Source organism: Vipera ursinii, assembly GCF_947247035.1.
Source record: "Vipera ursinii genome assembly, chromosome: 5".
NCBI classification, from domain to species: Eukaryota; Metazoa; Chordata; class Lepidosauria; order Squamata; family Viperidae; genus Vipera; species Vipera ursinii.
Window position 1 is genome coordinate 98,201,924 of NC_139518.1, and position 16,724 is coordinate 98,218,647.

At 43.1% G+C, this 16,724-nt stretch overlaps 1 protein-coding gene across 1 annotated transcript in view; it reads left to right on the forward strand.

Moving 5' to 3' along the window:
- Positions 1-16,724, forward strand: part of ZCCHC24 (zinc finger CCHC-type containing 24) — a gene marked incomplete at its 5' end in the record, with an annotated part of 98,644 nt that overhangs the window by 7,039 nt on the left and 74,881 nt on the right. The window contains one exon of the mRNA XM_083364914.1: positions 3,876-4,076. Within this exon, the coding sequence (XP_083221040.1) occupies positions 3,876-4,076 (201 nt within the window). The remainder of the gene's footprint in view (positions 1-3,875; positions 4,077-16,724) is intronic.

The window sequence follows — 16,724 nt, forward strand, 5'->3', positions numbered from 1 at the left end:
CATGTGTGTGCGCACCCGTGCCTACACACCTTCACAATAATGCCTTGGTTCTATAAAAAAGGGTTGCTGGGATTGGGTATGTGTAGTTTAATGAAGAGAAGGGTGAGGGGTGACATGATAGCAGCGTTCCAATATCTCAGGGGCTGCCCCAAAGAAGAGGGAGTCAAGCTATTCCCCAAAGCCTTTGAGGGCAGGACAAGAAGCAATGGATGGAAACTAGTCAAGGAGAGAAGCAACCTAGAACTAAGGAGAAACTTCCTGACAGTGAGGACAATTAACCAGTGGAACTACCTGCCTCCACAAATTGTGAATGCTCCAACACTGTCTGAAATGGTATAAGGTTTCTTGCCTGATCTGGGAGTTGAACTAGAAGACCTCCAAGTTCTATTCTATTCTATTCTATTCTATTCTATTCTATTCTATTCTATTCTATTCTATTCTATTCTATTCTATTCTATTCTATTCTATTCTATTCTATTCTATTCTATTCTATTCTTTCAGTCCCCTACAACACTCCCAGTTTCTCATTTAGCCTCTTAGGAAAATCATTTGTCTACCCTTGGATGTCCTTGACAGAGAGAAGAATTGCCATGGGCCGTCTTCTATATATTGCCCTTCTTTTAATTCTCAGGATTTTAATTTCTCAGTTCAGCCAGAATTTGAAAGCAGGTAGGGCTTTGCAAACAGAAAGGAATATCCTAGAAAGACAAGGTCTTTTTTTATGCCTTTGAACTTAGACTAAAGCAAGCAGGCATCTCAAACAAGGGAAAACTAGCCAGGGAGCAATTAACAAGGCATAGTTAACTGACCACAGCAGCAAAATAGAAGCAGATGTGGATCTAACTTCTCTGTATGGTTTCTTTTTGTAAAATTCAGAACAGAGTGTCTAAGGCCATTGTAACCCGCCATAAATAAGCAATTACTACTTATTTTATGTGTTTGACCTTTGCTGACGTTTTAAAAGGTGCTGGAACTCACACATGTCATACAACCCGCCTTGCCTACTCGGAACTCCGTTCTGAGTGTTCTATGACAAAAAAAAGCCCTGTATATATGGACTGGACTGAAGGGGTTTTAGCTTTTTAAATATTGTTTTAATTGTTGGGCTTTATTAATTTAATTTATTTTAATTTTATATTATCTTTTATATTGTATTTTATGCTGCCCTGTAAACCGCCCATATATATATTCATATTCAATAGCTCTTTGGGTGCCAAGAATGTCCTGGCTTGTGTGTGAGGTGTGTGTGTGTGTGTGTGTGTGTGTGTGTGTGTCTATGATTATTATTTTTTAAAAAATGGTTCTCATCTGTAACCACGCGAGGATTGTTGAAAGCCGGAGCATCAAATAATAGCTCTTTGTGTCCGAATCGCGTTGCTTTTTCCATTTCCTGAATGCCTTAATTCATTCTTCTTCCTGGGGACTTCCAGATGGGTGGCGGATTTCAGTGCCCATAATCCTCCAGCCTGAAGTTCACTATATCGGAAGAGGAGGGCCAATCTTGCTTATTTCAGGCAAAGAAATAATAATAATAACAACCACAACAACAACAACAATGGTGATGATGATGATGATTATAATTATAATTATAATTATAAGAGCCTTGGTGGCGCAGTGGGCTAATGCCTCCTTAAGTAACACCAGCTGCCTGCAATTAGTGCAGGTTGGAGTCCCACCAGGCTCAAGGTTGACTCAGCCTTCCATCCTTCCGAGGGAGGTAAAATGAGGACCCAGATTGTTGGGGGCAATTAAGCTGACTTTGTAATAATGCCGCTTGGGTGTGTGTGTGTGAAAGCCCTAATAAGCAGGCATATACATAGAATGAAGGCTACTGCTAAGCTTGTAAGCCGCCCTGAGTCTTCAGAGAAGGGCGGGATATAAATGGAATTTAAAAAATAAAATATAATAATAATAATAATAATAATAATAATAATAATAATAATAATAATAATAATAAGTTGGAAGGGACCTTGGAGGTCATCTAGTCCAGCCCCCTGCTCAGGCAGGAAACCCTGTACCATTTCAGACAAATGGCTGTCCAGTCTCTTCTTAAAAACTTCCAGTGTTGGAGCATTCACCACTTCTGGAGGCAACTTCTGTTCCACTGGTCGATTGTCCTCACTGTCAGAAAGCTTCTTTTTTATTTCCAGGTTGGTTTTCTCCTTGATTAATTCCTATCTGTTGCAACCTTATATGTTTTAGCCTTCCTTAAATGTTGCCTCCATTGATCTTAACGGTCTTTCTAAGCAGACCACAGTAAGAGGTATGGAACCAAAACTGGGTGCAATTTACGTTGGCCTGTTGCAAGCTCAAAATTAACAGCAATCCCTCCCAACCCCCCCCCCCCAGCCTAAGGGAGGATTGTAACACAGCTATCATGGCAATGAAACATGAACTTCTGGCGTAAGAGAAATGGCCGCAGTTGTCTCTGATACAGTTATTTATATCGTTAAAACAAAGCTTTGTTTACAAGGAAGAAGTGGGCAAGAGAGCTTTGAACTCAGCTGGGTTGCTGAGAAGCCACCAAAGATTTGTTAGGGCCCCGGACCCCAACTTTGGTTTATTCATTTGATTTTCCACAGGAATCAAATAAATAGATTTACACGAGTGGCATTTGAGGATGTTTATTTACACCTCTCTCTCTCTCTCTGACAGCCTGGTTGGCATCTAATTATCGTGGTTATCTCTCTACTGATCAGTCTGTTACCCTTCTGTCTCTCCCTTGATTCTCATGGAACAAAGATTCACAGGCCTGGAAATGGGCCTTGGAGGTCCTCTAGTTCAACCCCCTTATCCCCTTATACCTGTTCCGGACAAATGACTAGCCAATCTTTTCTTAAAAACCTCCAGCGTTGAAGCACCTACAACTCCGAGAGGCAGGCTATCCCATTGACTGCTTGTGTTCACTGTCAGGAAACGCTGTGATTCATTCATTCTAAATCTCTTCCCCTTTTTCACATTAAGTTGACTCCTGAAGGTTAATTGCCATCTTTCTGAAGGTGTGGGCGATGCATTTTCGTATTTGCTATAAATGCTAGTTTTATGAGACTGAGGAATTTTAGACCCTGAAAGAAGAAGTCTCTACATTAACCTTCTAGATGACTTGGCAAATATCTATCTCTGTATCTCTATCTCTATCTCTATCTATCTCTATCTCTATATCTCTATCTCTATCTATATCTATATCTATATCTATATCTATATATCTATCTATCTAATCTCTATATCTATCTATCTATCTATCTATCTATCTATCTATCATCTATCTATCTATCTATTTCTATCTCTATCATTCGCTATATCTCTATCTATCTATCTATCTATCTATCTATCTATCTATCTATCTATCTATCTATATCTCTATCTATATCTCTATCTGTATTGTCTCTATTTCTATCTCTGTAATTCTCTATGTATTTATTTCTATCTATCTAATCTCTATATCTATCTATCTATCTATCTATCTATCTATCTATCTATCTATCTATCTATCTATCTATATCTCTATCTGTATCGTCTCTATTTCTATCTCTGTAATTCTCTATGTATCTATTTCTATCTATCATTCTCTATGTATCTATTTCTATCTATCATTCTCTATGTATCTATTTCTATCTATCTATCTATCTATCTATCTATCTATCTATCTATCTATCTATCTATCATCTATCTATCTATCTCTACGTATCTATGTATCTATGTATCATCTTGAAAAAAATCATGCTAGGGCTTATATTAAGAGCATCCTGGAAAAAAAAATCATCCTGGGGCTTATTTGCTTATGATTGTGACTGTCTCAGTTTCAAGCGTGGCTTTGGTTTGAATGCAGAATAAATCAGAAGCGGCCATCAGATTTTTCTTTTTTTCTTTCCCAGGCCTTGAACAGCAGTCTGTACAAGAGTGGCTCTCCGTACGGCTCTCTTAATAACATCGTGGATGGCTTAAATTCCCTGACGGAACATTTTTCGGACATTTCCCTTTCATCCGATGCCCGGAAGCCGAGCAAGAGACCCCCGCCCAACTATCTCTGCCATCTTTGCTTTAACAAGGGACACTACATCAAAGACTGCCCACAGGTAAGGATCCTACAATCCTGGAGGCCTATTTCCTGCACCGATACCCACAAAGGAGGTGGGGTACATGTAGTCTCCGACTTACGACCACAATGGAACCCCAGGATTTTCAGTTGCTATGCGAGACAGTTGCTAAGTGAGTTGCCCCCCCCCCCATTTGTCACCGTACAGATAGGGCTGCAAATGGAACCCCGAATTTCTCTGGGAAAGCGAAACATTTGTTAAGTGAATTTTTGCCCCCATTCGACAGCTTGTGTTGTTAAGCGAATCACTTAGGTTGTTAAATGAGTCAAACTGTGGTTGGGTGAAATCCGGCTTCCCCCATTGACTTGGCTTGTCAGAAGGGGGAATCACGTGACCCCAGGGCAGGGGTAGGCAACCTTGGCTCTTTTATGACTTATGGACTTCAACTCCCAGAATTCCTGAGCCAGGCAGAATTCCTGAGCCAGCATGAATTCTGGGAGTTGAAGTCCACAAGTCATGAAGAGGCCAAAGTTTCCCCCATGCTGGCTCAGGAATTCTGGGAGTTGAAGTCCACAAGTCATGAAGGGGCCATAGTTCCCCCATGCTGGCTCAGGAATTCTGGGAGTTGAAGTCCACAAGTCATGAAGGAGCCAAAGTTTCCCTCAGGTTGGCTCAGGAATTCTGGGAGTCCATGAGTCAAACACATAACTTACTAACTTGAAATCTGTGGCTATAGAGTGCAACATCAGCCTGGACAGCATCAGCCTCTAGCAGAAGTGTCATGTGTCATAATGGTGGCATTATGTAATTTCAATCACATCGTGACCCAAAGGACATGCAGTCCCGTTGCCTCCTTTGCGTAGCAAGGTCACGTCTGTGCCATGAGATCATTGTTCCTCCCGTAGACACCGATGTGAGAACAACTTGTTTTGCAGGAGACGGGGCGAAGCACAGAGTTGGGAAAGTTCCTTTAGGAATATGGAAATCCTTTTTATACTTGTATTCCATGAATAACTTTCTTAGAACATAGAACAATAAGAGTTGGGAGGGACCTCGGAGGTCTACTAGTCCAATCTATTGCTGAAGCAGGAGAGCCTATATGATTTCAGACATATGGCTGTCCAGCCTTTTTTTTTTTTTGAAAGCCTCCAGTGATGGAGCACCCACAACTTCTGGAGGCAAGCTGTTCCACTGGTTAATTGCTCTCACTATTAGGAAATTTCTCCTTAGACCTTGGTTGCTTCTCTCCTTGGTTAGTTTCCATCGGTTGTTTCCTGTCCTGCCTTCAGGTGCTTTGGAAAATAATTTGCCCCCTTCCTTTTTGTAGGAGCCCCTCAAATATTGGAACACTGCCATCATGTCACCCTCCTCGTCCTTCTTTTCACTAGACTACACATACCCACTTCCTGTAACCGTTCTTCATATGTTTTAGCCTCCAGCACCCTAATCCTCTTTGTTGCTCTTCTCTGCACTCTTTCCAGAGTCTCAACATCTTTTTTTTGTATTGTGGTGACCCGAACTAGATGCATTATTCCAAGTGTGGTCTTACTAAAGCTTTGTAAAGTAGTACCAGAACTTCATCTGATCTTGTTTCTATCCCTCTATTAATGCAGCCTAGGATTGCATTGGCTTTTTTGGCTACTGCCGCACACTGTTGGCCCATATTTATGGGACTGTCCACTAGGAGTCCAAGATCCCTCTCACAGTTACTGGCATTAAGTCAAGTTTCACCTAGTCCAGGGGTAGGTAACCTCGGCTCTTTTATGACTCATGGACTTCAACTCCCAGAATTCCTGAGGCAGCATGGCTCAGCTTGGAAACCTCAGCATGGCTGGCTCAGGAATTCTGGGAGTTGAAGTCCACAAGTCATGAAGGAGCCATAGTTCCCCCTATGCTGGCTCAGGAATTCTGGGAGTTGACGTCCACAAATCATGAAGGGGCCAAAGTTTTCCCCATGCTGGCTCAGGAATTCTGGGAGTTGAAGTCCACAAGTCATAAAAGAGCCAAGGTTGCCTACCCCTGCCCCAGGGGGAGGGGGGGACTCTGCAACCGTCATAAATGTGAGTCCGTTGCCAAGTGCCTGGATTTGGATCATGTGACCATGGTGAATGCTGCAACAGTCGTAAGGACGAAAACTTCTCCTAAACCCCTTTTTTTTGTTCAGTGCCGTTGCAACTTTGAATGGTCACTAAGTGAATCGTCATAAGTCAAGGACTAATTCCTTAAGGGTAAAGGACAACCTGGTGTGGACCACCGTGGGAAAGGGATGCTCTGATATTATTTCTCTCAAGGCTGCTGCTCTTCCCCCGAAGCCCTTCCAAGTGAACATATTTTATGATTTCTCCAAGTTGGAGGGAATGTCCGAACGCTTCCAGGGTGACTCACAATTTCTCAGCTGAGACAACACCCTACTTGCCATGATCCGACACGGTCGTAGTCACGCCAGGTTGAAACTTCTCACCCGCTCTTCCATGAGATCTTCTTCTGCGAGTTAATGCAGAATATTGACATTTCAGGAGAGGCTTCGAAAAATAATGCTGAGATCTCAGCAGGATCGATCGATCGATCGATCAGAATGGAGCTGGAAGGGACCACGCTGACCTTCAGCTAACTACCAAAGGGTTCTTTGGCTGTGTGTGCGTTGTAAAGTACATTTGCAGCATGAAGGATCCAAGTAGAATGTCCCAAAGGTGCTTTTTTCAGGAGGCCACTGGTCTTCCTTGTTGTTGTTGTTTTTGAAGACGTTTCGCTCCTCATCCCAGAAGCTTCCTCAGGTTCTGACTGGACGGTGGGGAAGGGAAGGATTTATACTCCTTGCAGACAGCCGGTCCTTTGCATCCTTTTAGAGAGTCTTTGAGGCCACTTGGAAGTTTACCTGTGTCCTCAGGGTCACCTGAGTAGTGCGCCTGGCTGAGGAATTCTGGGAGTTGAAGTCCACAAGTCACAAAAGGGCCCAGTTCGAAGACCCCTGGTATAAAATAACCTGAGCTTGTTGTCCTTAGCTAAGATTGGGCGAATTTGGGACTCAGTTTAAGTAGGGATTAGCCTGATCAGCTTTTTTTTTTGTTTTAATTTTCCCTAGCGCAAAGTCAGTTAGTGCAGACCAGAAGCAAAAAAAAGGGGGTGGGTGCCCAAAGGGGCCTCTACTAAGCATTGAGAAATAGGCACCTCTGGGTACCAACTTCAGGCAGGATTTTGAACAGGCAATGCCACACTTTGTTCCACTAAAAAAAAACAACAACAACAACTGTGGGCTTTCAGGAAGTGTGAGCAGATGTCAGCCATTTTGGTGTTTTGATAAGTGTTGGATTGTTTCCTCCAGAGCAACAAAACAGGCATGGATGTGAACCAGTTCATAGCCTGGAAAAAGCCCTTATGAGCATCGTTAGAAGTTCACCTCCCATTAATGAGGGCTTTAGACCAGCGTTTCCCAACCTTAGGAACTTGAAGATGCGTGGACTTCAACTCCCAGAATTCCCCAGCCAGCATAGCTGGCTGGGGAATTCTGGGAGTTGAAGTCCACACATCTTCAAGTTCCTAAGGTTGGGAAACGCTGCTTTAGACTGTGCTCATTCCCTGGCCCAGGGACCTATTTAATATTTATGATGTGTGTGGGAGAGAAGGAGGGAAGATCACACAGCCCCAGTTTGATTTCCTCTCATCTTTTTTTCCTCTCGAAATTTGGATAAACAAAACGAAACAAAGCCCGACGTGACAAAGGTTAAGTTCTTTAACACACTGGCTTATTTGTTGCCTCCTGCCGCTCTCTCCGTCTTCTCAGCCCAGGTAGATTCGAGTCAAGATCTTATTAGCCTGTTGTTGACACAGATCAGCCAGCTGAAAAGCAAATGTTCTTGCCAGGATTTGATTTTATTTTCTTGAGCTTCTGCCAAAGCCTGCTTCCTCCGTTTTCGCCTTCTGGCTTTCTGACCCTCTTTTCTCATCTTGAGAGAAAGAAAGGGAGAGGGGGAGGGAAGGAAAGGAGGAGAGGGAGGGAGGGAGGAAAAAGAAGGAGGGAGGGAGGGAAAGAAAGAAAGAAAGAGAGAGAGAGAGAGAGAGAGAGAGGAGGGAGGAAGGAAAGGAAGAAAGAAAGAAAGAAAGAAAGAAAGAAAGAAAGAAAGAAAGAAAGAAAGAAAGAAAGAAAGAAAGAAAGGAAGGAAGGAAGGAAGGAAGGAAGGAGAGAGAGAGAGAGAGAGAGAAAGAAAGAAAGAAAGAAAGAAAGAAAGAAAGAAAGAAAGAAAGAAAGAAAAACAGAAAGAAAGACAGAAAGAAAAAGAAAGAAAGAGAGAAAGAGAGGGAGGGAGGGAGGGAGGAAAAAGAAGGAGGGAGGGAGGGAAAGAAAGAAAGAAAGAGAGAGAGAGAGAGAGAGAGAGGAGGGAGGAAGGAAAGGAAGAAAGAAAGAAAGAAAGAAAGAAAGAAAGGAAGAAAGGAAGGAAAGAGAAAGAGAGAGAGAGAGAGAAAGAAAGAAAGAGAAAGAAAGAAAGAAAGAAAGAAAAACAGAAAGAAAGAAAGAAAGAAAAAGAAAGAAAGAGAGAAAGAGAGGGAGGGAGGGAGGGAGGAAGGAAGGAAGGAAAGGAAGAGAGAGAGAGAAAGAAAGAAAGAAAGAAGAAAAGAGAGAGAGAGAAAGGGAGGGAAGATGGAAATGAGGGAGAAAGTGGGAGAGCAAGAAATAAAAGAAAAAGTGATAAAAGAAAGAAGAAAGAAAAAGACAGGAAGAAAAAAGAAATAAGAAAGAGAAAGTGAGAGAAAAAGAAAGAAAGAAAAGAGAAGGAAGGAAGGAAAGAGAGAGAGAGAGAAACAAAGAAAGGGAGGGAGGGAGGATGGAAATGAGGGAGAAAGTGGGAGAGCAAGAAATAAAAGAAAAAAACAATAGAAGAAAGAAGAAAGAAAAAGACAGGAAGACAGCAAGAAAAAAAGAAGAGAGAGAAAGAAAAGAGAGAAAGAAAGAAAAAAGAGGGAGGGAGGGGCTTTGTTATTCAACTATCAACATATGCTTTGGGGGAGTAAAAAAAATGTCGCTATTTGTTCCCACCGTTCGTGCCAAACTGCTTGAAACTCTCGTCTGACAAGCAGCAGGTAAGTTTCTTTCGTATTCCGTCTTCTCTCTGGAAGATAATAATTGCAAGAAAAGAGTTCCCGGTGTCACCGGGATTGGCTTTCACGCCTGGAGAATCCGTGACCGAGGGCATGTTGGCACCACGGGGCCAAACGATGTAAGAATGGGCCCTATTGTGTAGTGGGTCCGACGCAAGGAAGAGACGCCAGCCGGTGTGTGAGTTCAGCTCTTTATTGGAGGGGGGTAGTGAACTCAGGATGAGGGTTACCCGGCCTCCTTAAATACCTAGCCAGGTAAGCGGACAGCCAATGGGGTTGGCCCTAGGTTTCCCGCCGAAACTGGGTTTCCCGCCAAAACCGTTCAGGCCAACGCCCCCTGGTGGCTGTTGCTATGCAGGTGCCTGCATACATAACAGGCCCGCTTTCCAGAAAAACAGAGAAAAAGAGAAAAGGGTGTTGAAACAAAACGGAACGAAACAACGGATTGTCTCGGAAAGTTTCAAACCAAACTCACCTTCAGGGACAAACTCAAACGTGCCTTTGTAACAGGTAAATTGCAAAGGTGAAAAGATACCGATTGAAAAGAGCGGTTCAGTCCAACGGCAAGCGGATTCTTCTTCACTTTTACGGGTTTTCAAGCTTTCCTCTCATTTGTGCGTGGTTGGGGTTGTTTTTTGTTTTTTTTTTTAGCAATTCCGATACCATTCTCCAAAGGGTATTTCACAAAGAAGAAGGTCGTTCTTAAGTAGACGAACCCTCTCGGATTTATTTTGGCAGAACGGAAAAAGGACTTGGGAGGTGGAAAGGGGGGTGGGGGACCGAAAATTTGGTTCTCACGGTGCTCGAAAAACACCTGGCATCTCTTGGGAAATTGCCAGATTTCCCCCATCTGATGATGCAGATTGATGTGGACACAAAGCTGGGGAGTGGGGGGAGGAAAGCAGTTGCCGAGACTAGGCCTGGTTTACAATCATGAAAGAAATAATCACTTTTTTTTGGGTGCTAAATTATCACAGGGCGCTCAGAGGATCTCTGCTTAAGCCAGCCATTCAGGGAATTTTGCCCCCTTTGTCTTGCCCCAGTCCTTAAGTGAATCACTGCAGTTGTTAAGAGCCTTGGTGGAGCAGTGGGCTAATGCCTCCTTAAGTAACACCAGCTGCCTGCCATTAGTGCAGGTTCGAGTCCCACCAGGCTCAAGGTTGACTCAGCCTTCCATCCTTCCCAGGTAGGTAAAATGAGGACCCAGATTGTTGGGGGCAATTAAGCTGACTTTGTAATAATGCCGCTTGGGTGTGTGTGTGTGTGAAAGCCCTAATAAGCAGGCATATACATAGAATGAAGGCTACTGCTAAGCTTGTAAGCCGCCCTGAGTCTTCGGAGAAGGGCGGGATATAAATGGAATTAAAATAAATAAATAAATAAATAAATAAATAAATAAATAAATAAATACTAACACGCTTGTTAAGCCTCTGACCTCCGCTCATTCCGCCGGGACCTGAAGACCTGGCTCTTCGAGCTTTCTGGCCTAGACTGAGAGTATTAACTGGGGGGGGGTTTAATTGTATTTTTAATTGTAATTGGGTTATATTTCAAGGTTAGTGTAATTATTTTAATTGTTTTTAATTTTCGTAACTTGTTGCATTGTTTTAAAAAAAACCTTGTGAACCGCCCTGAGTCCTACGGGAGAAGGGCGGTATATAAGTTTAATAAAATAAATAAATAAATAAATAAATAAATAAATAGGAGACGATGCATTGTTTTAAAAAAAAACCTTGTCAACCGCCCTGAGTCCTATGGGAGAAGGGCGGTATATAAGTTTAAATAAATAAATAAATAAATAAATAAATAAATAAATAGGAGACGAGGTGATCCCGGAGCGCTGCAACCGTCATGCCAGTTTCCGAGCCTCTGAAATTTGATCACATGACTCTAGGGAAGCTTGTAACGGTTGTGAGACTAAAAAAAAAAAAAAGATGGCCTTTAGCCACTTGTAACTTCGAACGGTTGGTTGCTAAACAAACAAATTGTAAGTTGAGGAATATCTTTACGTACAGGAGGTTAAACCCCCCCTCCCAAAAAAAAAACCAGAATAGGAATTTACAGGCCAGGTTAGCATTCCTTGTACAGCCCACCGAGAAGGTGTTTTTTTTTTCCTTCTCTCTCCCCTGAAATGCATTTCTAAATGCTCAACTGCGCCATTCCTACTTCGGCACTCATGAGCTGCTAATGGGAACCAGATGTGAGATCTAAACCCCCCACCCCCCCACCCCTGTTTCTCTCCAAATAAAAACAGCCTTCTCTTTTGGTGCATCGGGTTTCTTGGAGGAGAAGATTCCTAGAGCAGCTGAAACTTTAGAATCCAAGTAGTAAAATAACACCGGGAAAGTTTCGAAACAAAGCGGGGTGGGGGTTGAATGGAAACGCGGATAGCAAATCACGGCTAGCAAATCTGGCGGTCTGTTTCCCCAAGAGAGGAAGGAAGTTCAGGAATTTTGCAATTCTTGTCCGGCTTCCAGTCCACAAAGTTAACTGTTGCCGTTGTTGTTAAGATTCCTAGGGATAGGAGAACACATATGATTTTATGCAACTATTAAAATCACACACACACACACACACACACACAAAATTAGACGACAGGCGATGCTTGGAGCGGAGTAGGTTGTTTTTCCCGAGTTAGGGCTGTCTAAATAACGCAGCCATTTCTTTGGAGAGTGTCCTATGACAGAGGTCCCCAACCCCTGGTCGGCCGCGGCGTGCCAGCAACTGGTCTGCACAAAAAAAGCAAAGCCTCATCCGTGGTATGCAGGCAGCACACAAAACCAGGCATTCTCCGGTCTGTGGAAAAACCATTCTCCATGGAACCGGTCCCTGGTGCCCAAAAGGTTGAGTACCTCTGTCATATGAGATAACTGGTATTGTGGTCCTCATCGTAAATTGGTTCCAGGATGCGCAATGAGAAACAAAAAAACGATGATTACCAAACAATTTTTTTCCCCCAGAAGCAATCAATCAATCCGAATAGAAGCTGGAAGGGTCCTCAGAGGTCTTCTAGTCCAACTGTCCAGCACCCCACTTGAGCAGGAGATCCTATGCCACCATTTCAGACAAGTGGTGGTCCAGTTTCTTCTTGAAGGCCTCCAGCAACAAGGCACCAACAAGTTGACTGTTCTTATTATCAGGAAGTTTCTCCTAGGTTGCTTCTCTCCTTGATTAGTTCCTATCTGTTGTTTCTTGTCTTGCTTTCTGGTGCTTTGGAGAATAGGTTGACCCCCTCCCTCTTTGTGGCAACCTCTCAAATAGCGTAGTGGGTCACAAAGTAGCCGACACTTGAGAAGTTCTAGCCGGCGCATTGAGTACCAAACAAACGATGAATACCGGGACAAAATTTGCACATCAAAATGCATTGAGTGCCAAATTCGATGAGTCTCAAAGCAACCGAGTAGCAAGGCACCACAGTATGTGATGCCTTGAAGTGAAAAAAAAAATGAAGCAAAATCGAGAGCTGAGCTGATATTATTCTGGTGTACAAGCTCTCTTTCCCCATATTTTGGGGTGTTCATTTGCTTGCTTCGAAGTTTCAACGGCGCTGGAAAAAAAGTGACATGGGACTGCTTTTCACAAAATTCAGACGCTTGGGAACTGACACACATTGGTTATGGTTGCAGTGTCCCGGGGTCGTGTGATTCCCGAGGACAATTAACCAGTGGAACAGAAGTTGCCTTCAGAAATTGTGGGCGCTCCATCGCTGGAGGTTTTTAAGAAGAGACTGGACTGACACTTGTCTGAGATGGTATAGGTTCTCCTGCTCAAGTGGGGGGCTGGACTAGAAGACCTCCAAGGTCCCTTCCAGCTCTATTCTATTCTATTCCATTCCATTCCATTCCATTCCATTCCATTCCATTCCATTCCATTCCATTCTATTCTATTCTCTATTCCACTCTACATTCTCTTCTACTCTACTCTACTCTACTCTACTCTACTCTACTCTACTCTACTCTACTCTACTCTACTCTATTCTATTCTCTATTCCACTCTACATTCTCTTCTACTCTACTCTACTCTACTCTACTCTACTCTACTCTACTCTACTCTATTCTATTCTATTCTCTATTCCACTCTACATTCTCTTCTACTCTACTCTACTCTACTCTATTCTATTCTATTCTATTCTATTCTATTCTATTCTATTCTATTCTATTCTATTCTATTCTATTCTATTCTATTCGCGATCTTCTGACAAGCAAAATCAATGGGGGAAAAGCAGATTCAGTAAAGAACTGCGTTACTTATTTAACAACTGCTGCAATGCCCTTAACAAAAGGGGCAAGCAAGAAAGGTTGTGGAACTTACTTAACAAACGTCTCACCTAACAACAGAAACTTTGGGCAACAGGGGCTTCTGTGGTGCCACTGCTGCTCATTTAAGAACTGGAGTGATGCATGCGAAGGCTGCTGCTCTGAATCAGAGTCTGAAGGGGTTTCTCTTTTGAGTGGGATGGAGAGAGAGAGAGAGAGAGAGAGAGAGAGAGAGAGAGAGAGAGAGAGAGAGAGAGAGAGAGAGAGGGCAGTTAGTGTAACATGAGATAGGAGAACCCAAGCTAGTCAGCCAGTGAGGAGCTGAATGTTTGCATTCCCCAAAGGTTATCTCACAAAGGGGCCTGTCCAATGCCTGTTTGAAACTAGGGGGGGGGGAGATCCAAATAGGAAAAAGTTGTTGAGACTTTGGGAAAAAAGTGTGAGGAAGAGAAACTAAGATGATTATAGGCCTGGAGACTAATACATATGAAGAACAGTTTCAGGATTTGGGAATGGCCAGCCTGGAGAATAGAATAGAATAGAATAGAATAGAATAGAATAGAATAGAATAGAATAGAATAGAATAGAATAGAATAGAATAGAATAGAATAGAATAGAATAGAATAGAATAGAACAGAACAGAACAGAACAGAACGGGACGGGATGGGATGGGATGGGATGGGATGGGATGGGATGGGATGGGATGGGATGGAATACCAGAGTTGGAAGGGACCTTGGAGGTCTTCTAGTCCAACCCCCTGCTCAGGCAGGAAACCCTATACCATTTCAGACAAACGGCTGTCCAGTCTCTTCTTAAAAACTTCCAGTGTTGGAGCATTCACAATTTCTGGAGGCAAGTCGTTCCACTGGTTAATTGTTCTCACTGTCAGGGAATTCCTGCTTTGTTCTAGGTTGCTTCTCTCCTTGACCAGTTTCCATCCATTGCTTCTTGTCCTACCCTCGGTTGCTTTAGAGAATAGATTGACATCCCCTCTTCTTTGGGGCAGCCCCTGAGATATTGGAAGACGGCTATCATGTCTCCCCTCGTCCTTCTCTTCATTAAACCCAATTCCAGCAACCGTTCCTTACATGTTTTAGCCTCCACTCCCCTGATCATCTTTGTTGCTCTTCTCTGCACTCTTTCTAGTGTCTCAACATCTTTTTTTATTTATTTTTTCCCCATTGTGGTGACCAAAACTGGATGCAGTCTTCCGAGTGTGACCTTACCGAGGCATTTCTTAAATGGTATGAACACTTCACGTGATCTTGATCCTATCCCTCTGTTAAAGAAAGGAAAGAAAAACTTGTCTTTAATTTATTGAAGAGGTCCGAGATTGGTCTTCTGGGGAAAAAAAAATGCTTTTCGTGCGGGTTACCTGCTTAATGGCCCTGAGCTTGAACAGATCTGTAGCCTACTCAATGGGGCAGCCTGTCTTTTTTATTATTATTATTGAAAAGTTTTAAAATACATTTTTAAAAACATAAACTCCCTCCCTCCCCCTCCCCCCCCCACTTTCCCACCCTTCCCCTCCCACCCCCCCCCCCGACTTCCCAGAGCTGAATACAGGGTATAAACTTTAACCAACTTAAGATAAAATATGCTAACCAACTAAAAAAAGACACTTTAGATTCTATCGCACTTTAACTGGGTTTTAGTTTTAAATTTCGGGGACTTGATTTAATTAATTGGTTTAACTGATTTTAATTTTTGTACGTTATGCTTTTAATCTTCCCTGTGAACCGCCCTGAGTCCTACGGGAGTAGGGCGGTATATAAATTTAATAAAATAAAATAAATAAAATAAATAACTCCTCTTAACATAACTAAATAACTAAATAATAATAACTAAAATAATACATCATATAATACTAATACTTATTCATATGCTAAATGAAACCTTCTAGTCCCATATTTATTCTGAATATATTCGATCCATCTTCTCCATTCCACAATATATCTCTGTTGCGATTGATCTTTCAAGTGTGCTGAGATCTTTGCCATTTCCGCCAGCTTGGACACTTTCAAAGTCCACTCTTCTCTAGTCGGCAGTTCCTCCTTCTTCCAATATTGCGCTGCCAAGAGTCTTGCTGCCGTAATTAAGTTTAACATCAATTTAATATCTAGAACAGGACAATCTGTAATAATACCCAACAGAAATAACTGTGGGGCAGCCTGTCTTGAAATGTGCGGGTGATAACTTCTGCTGTCGCTTCTGCTTATTCTACTTATCAGAAACAACCGGCTAATTGTGAATCCCACATCTGTTTTATGTTTCCTCCAAAAGAAGAAGTGGTTCTAATCTAAATTAAGAAAATAGGTGCCCCCCCCCAAAAGGAAGATTGAGGAGACAGGTGAGGGCACTGAGTGGACAGCCTAAGCAGAAAGGGTGAAGCCAGGCCTTGGCTTAAAAAAAAAAGGAAAGAAAAAAACCTTCACACCCAAAGCGAAGGCTTCCTGCCAGATGTGAGTTTTTTGCTTCTTCTCCAGGATGGCTTGCTGATCCAGCAGTCCCACAGCTTCCTTTTGCTTTGCTGAAGCCGCTAAGATTGAGCCTCGCATCCGTTGGCGAGGACCAGCAGATAAACCCCAGGCCACGGTCTCGTGTGCCCACTTGGGTGGGAAAATGAAGCCCGGTAATTGATCCTTCGGTCGCCTTTTCGACGGTGCAGGACTGGGCAAATAATGCCTTCCCTTGGCCCTTGGCCCTCTCATAGACTTCCCCACGTATTTCCACGCAGCACGTACTCACCATGAAAACAGTGAAGTCTGTGGTCTTCCTGCCTCGTTTCTTGACAGATCAAGTTCATCGCAGAGTCTGATGAAGAGCAGGACCAGGGGTGACATGATATCAGGCATCCAATATTCGAGGGGCTGCCACAAAGAAGAGGGGGGGTTTCAACCTATTCTCCAAAGCACCTGAAGGCAGGACCAGAAGCAGCGGGTGGCAACGTATTGAGGAGAGGACCAACCTAGAACAAAGGGTAAATTTCCTGACCGTGAGGACAATTAACCAATGGAACGGCTTCCCTTTGTATGTTGTGGGAGGGTTTTTAAGAAGAGACTGGACAGCCATTTGTCTGAAGTGATGTAGGGTCTCCTGCTTGAGTGGGGGGATGGCTTAGAAGACCTTCAAGGTCCCTCCCACTTTGATATTCTGTATTTTATTCTGCATTTCAAGCGAAGCTCAAGACCCCAATTTTTTTTGTGCAGAATGAGGAGTGCTGGATTCCAGTTACAGGAGTGGCGATTCCAGTTACATTTTAGAGGGGTCTTTAGAGGTGGCTCAGTGGGTTAGGACGCTGAGCTTGTCGATCAGAAGGTCGGCAGTTTGGCGGGT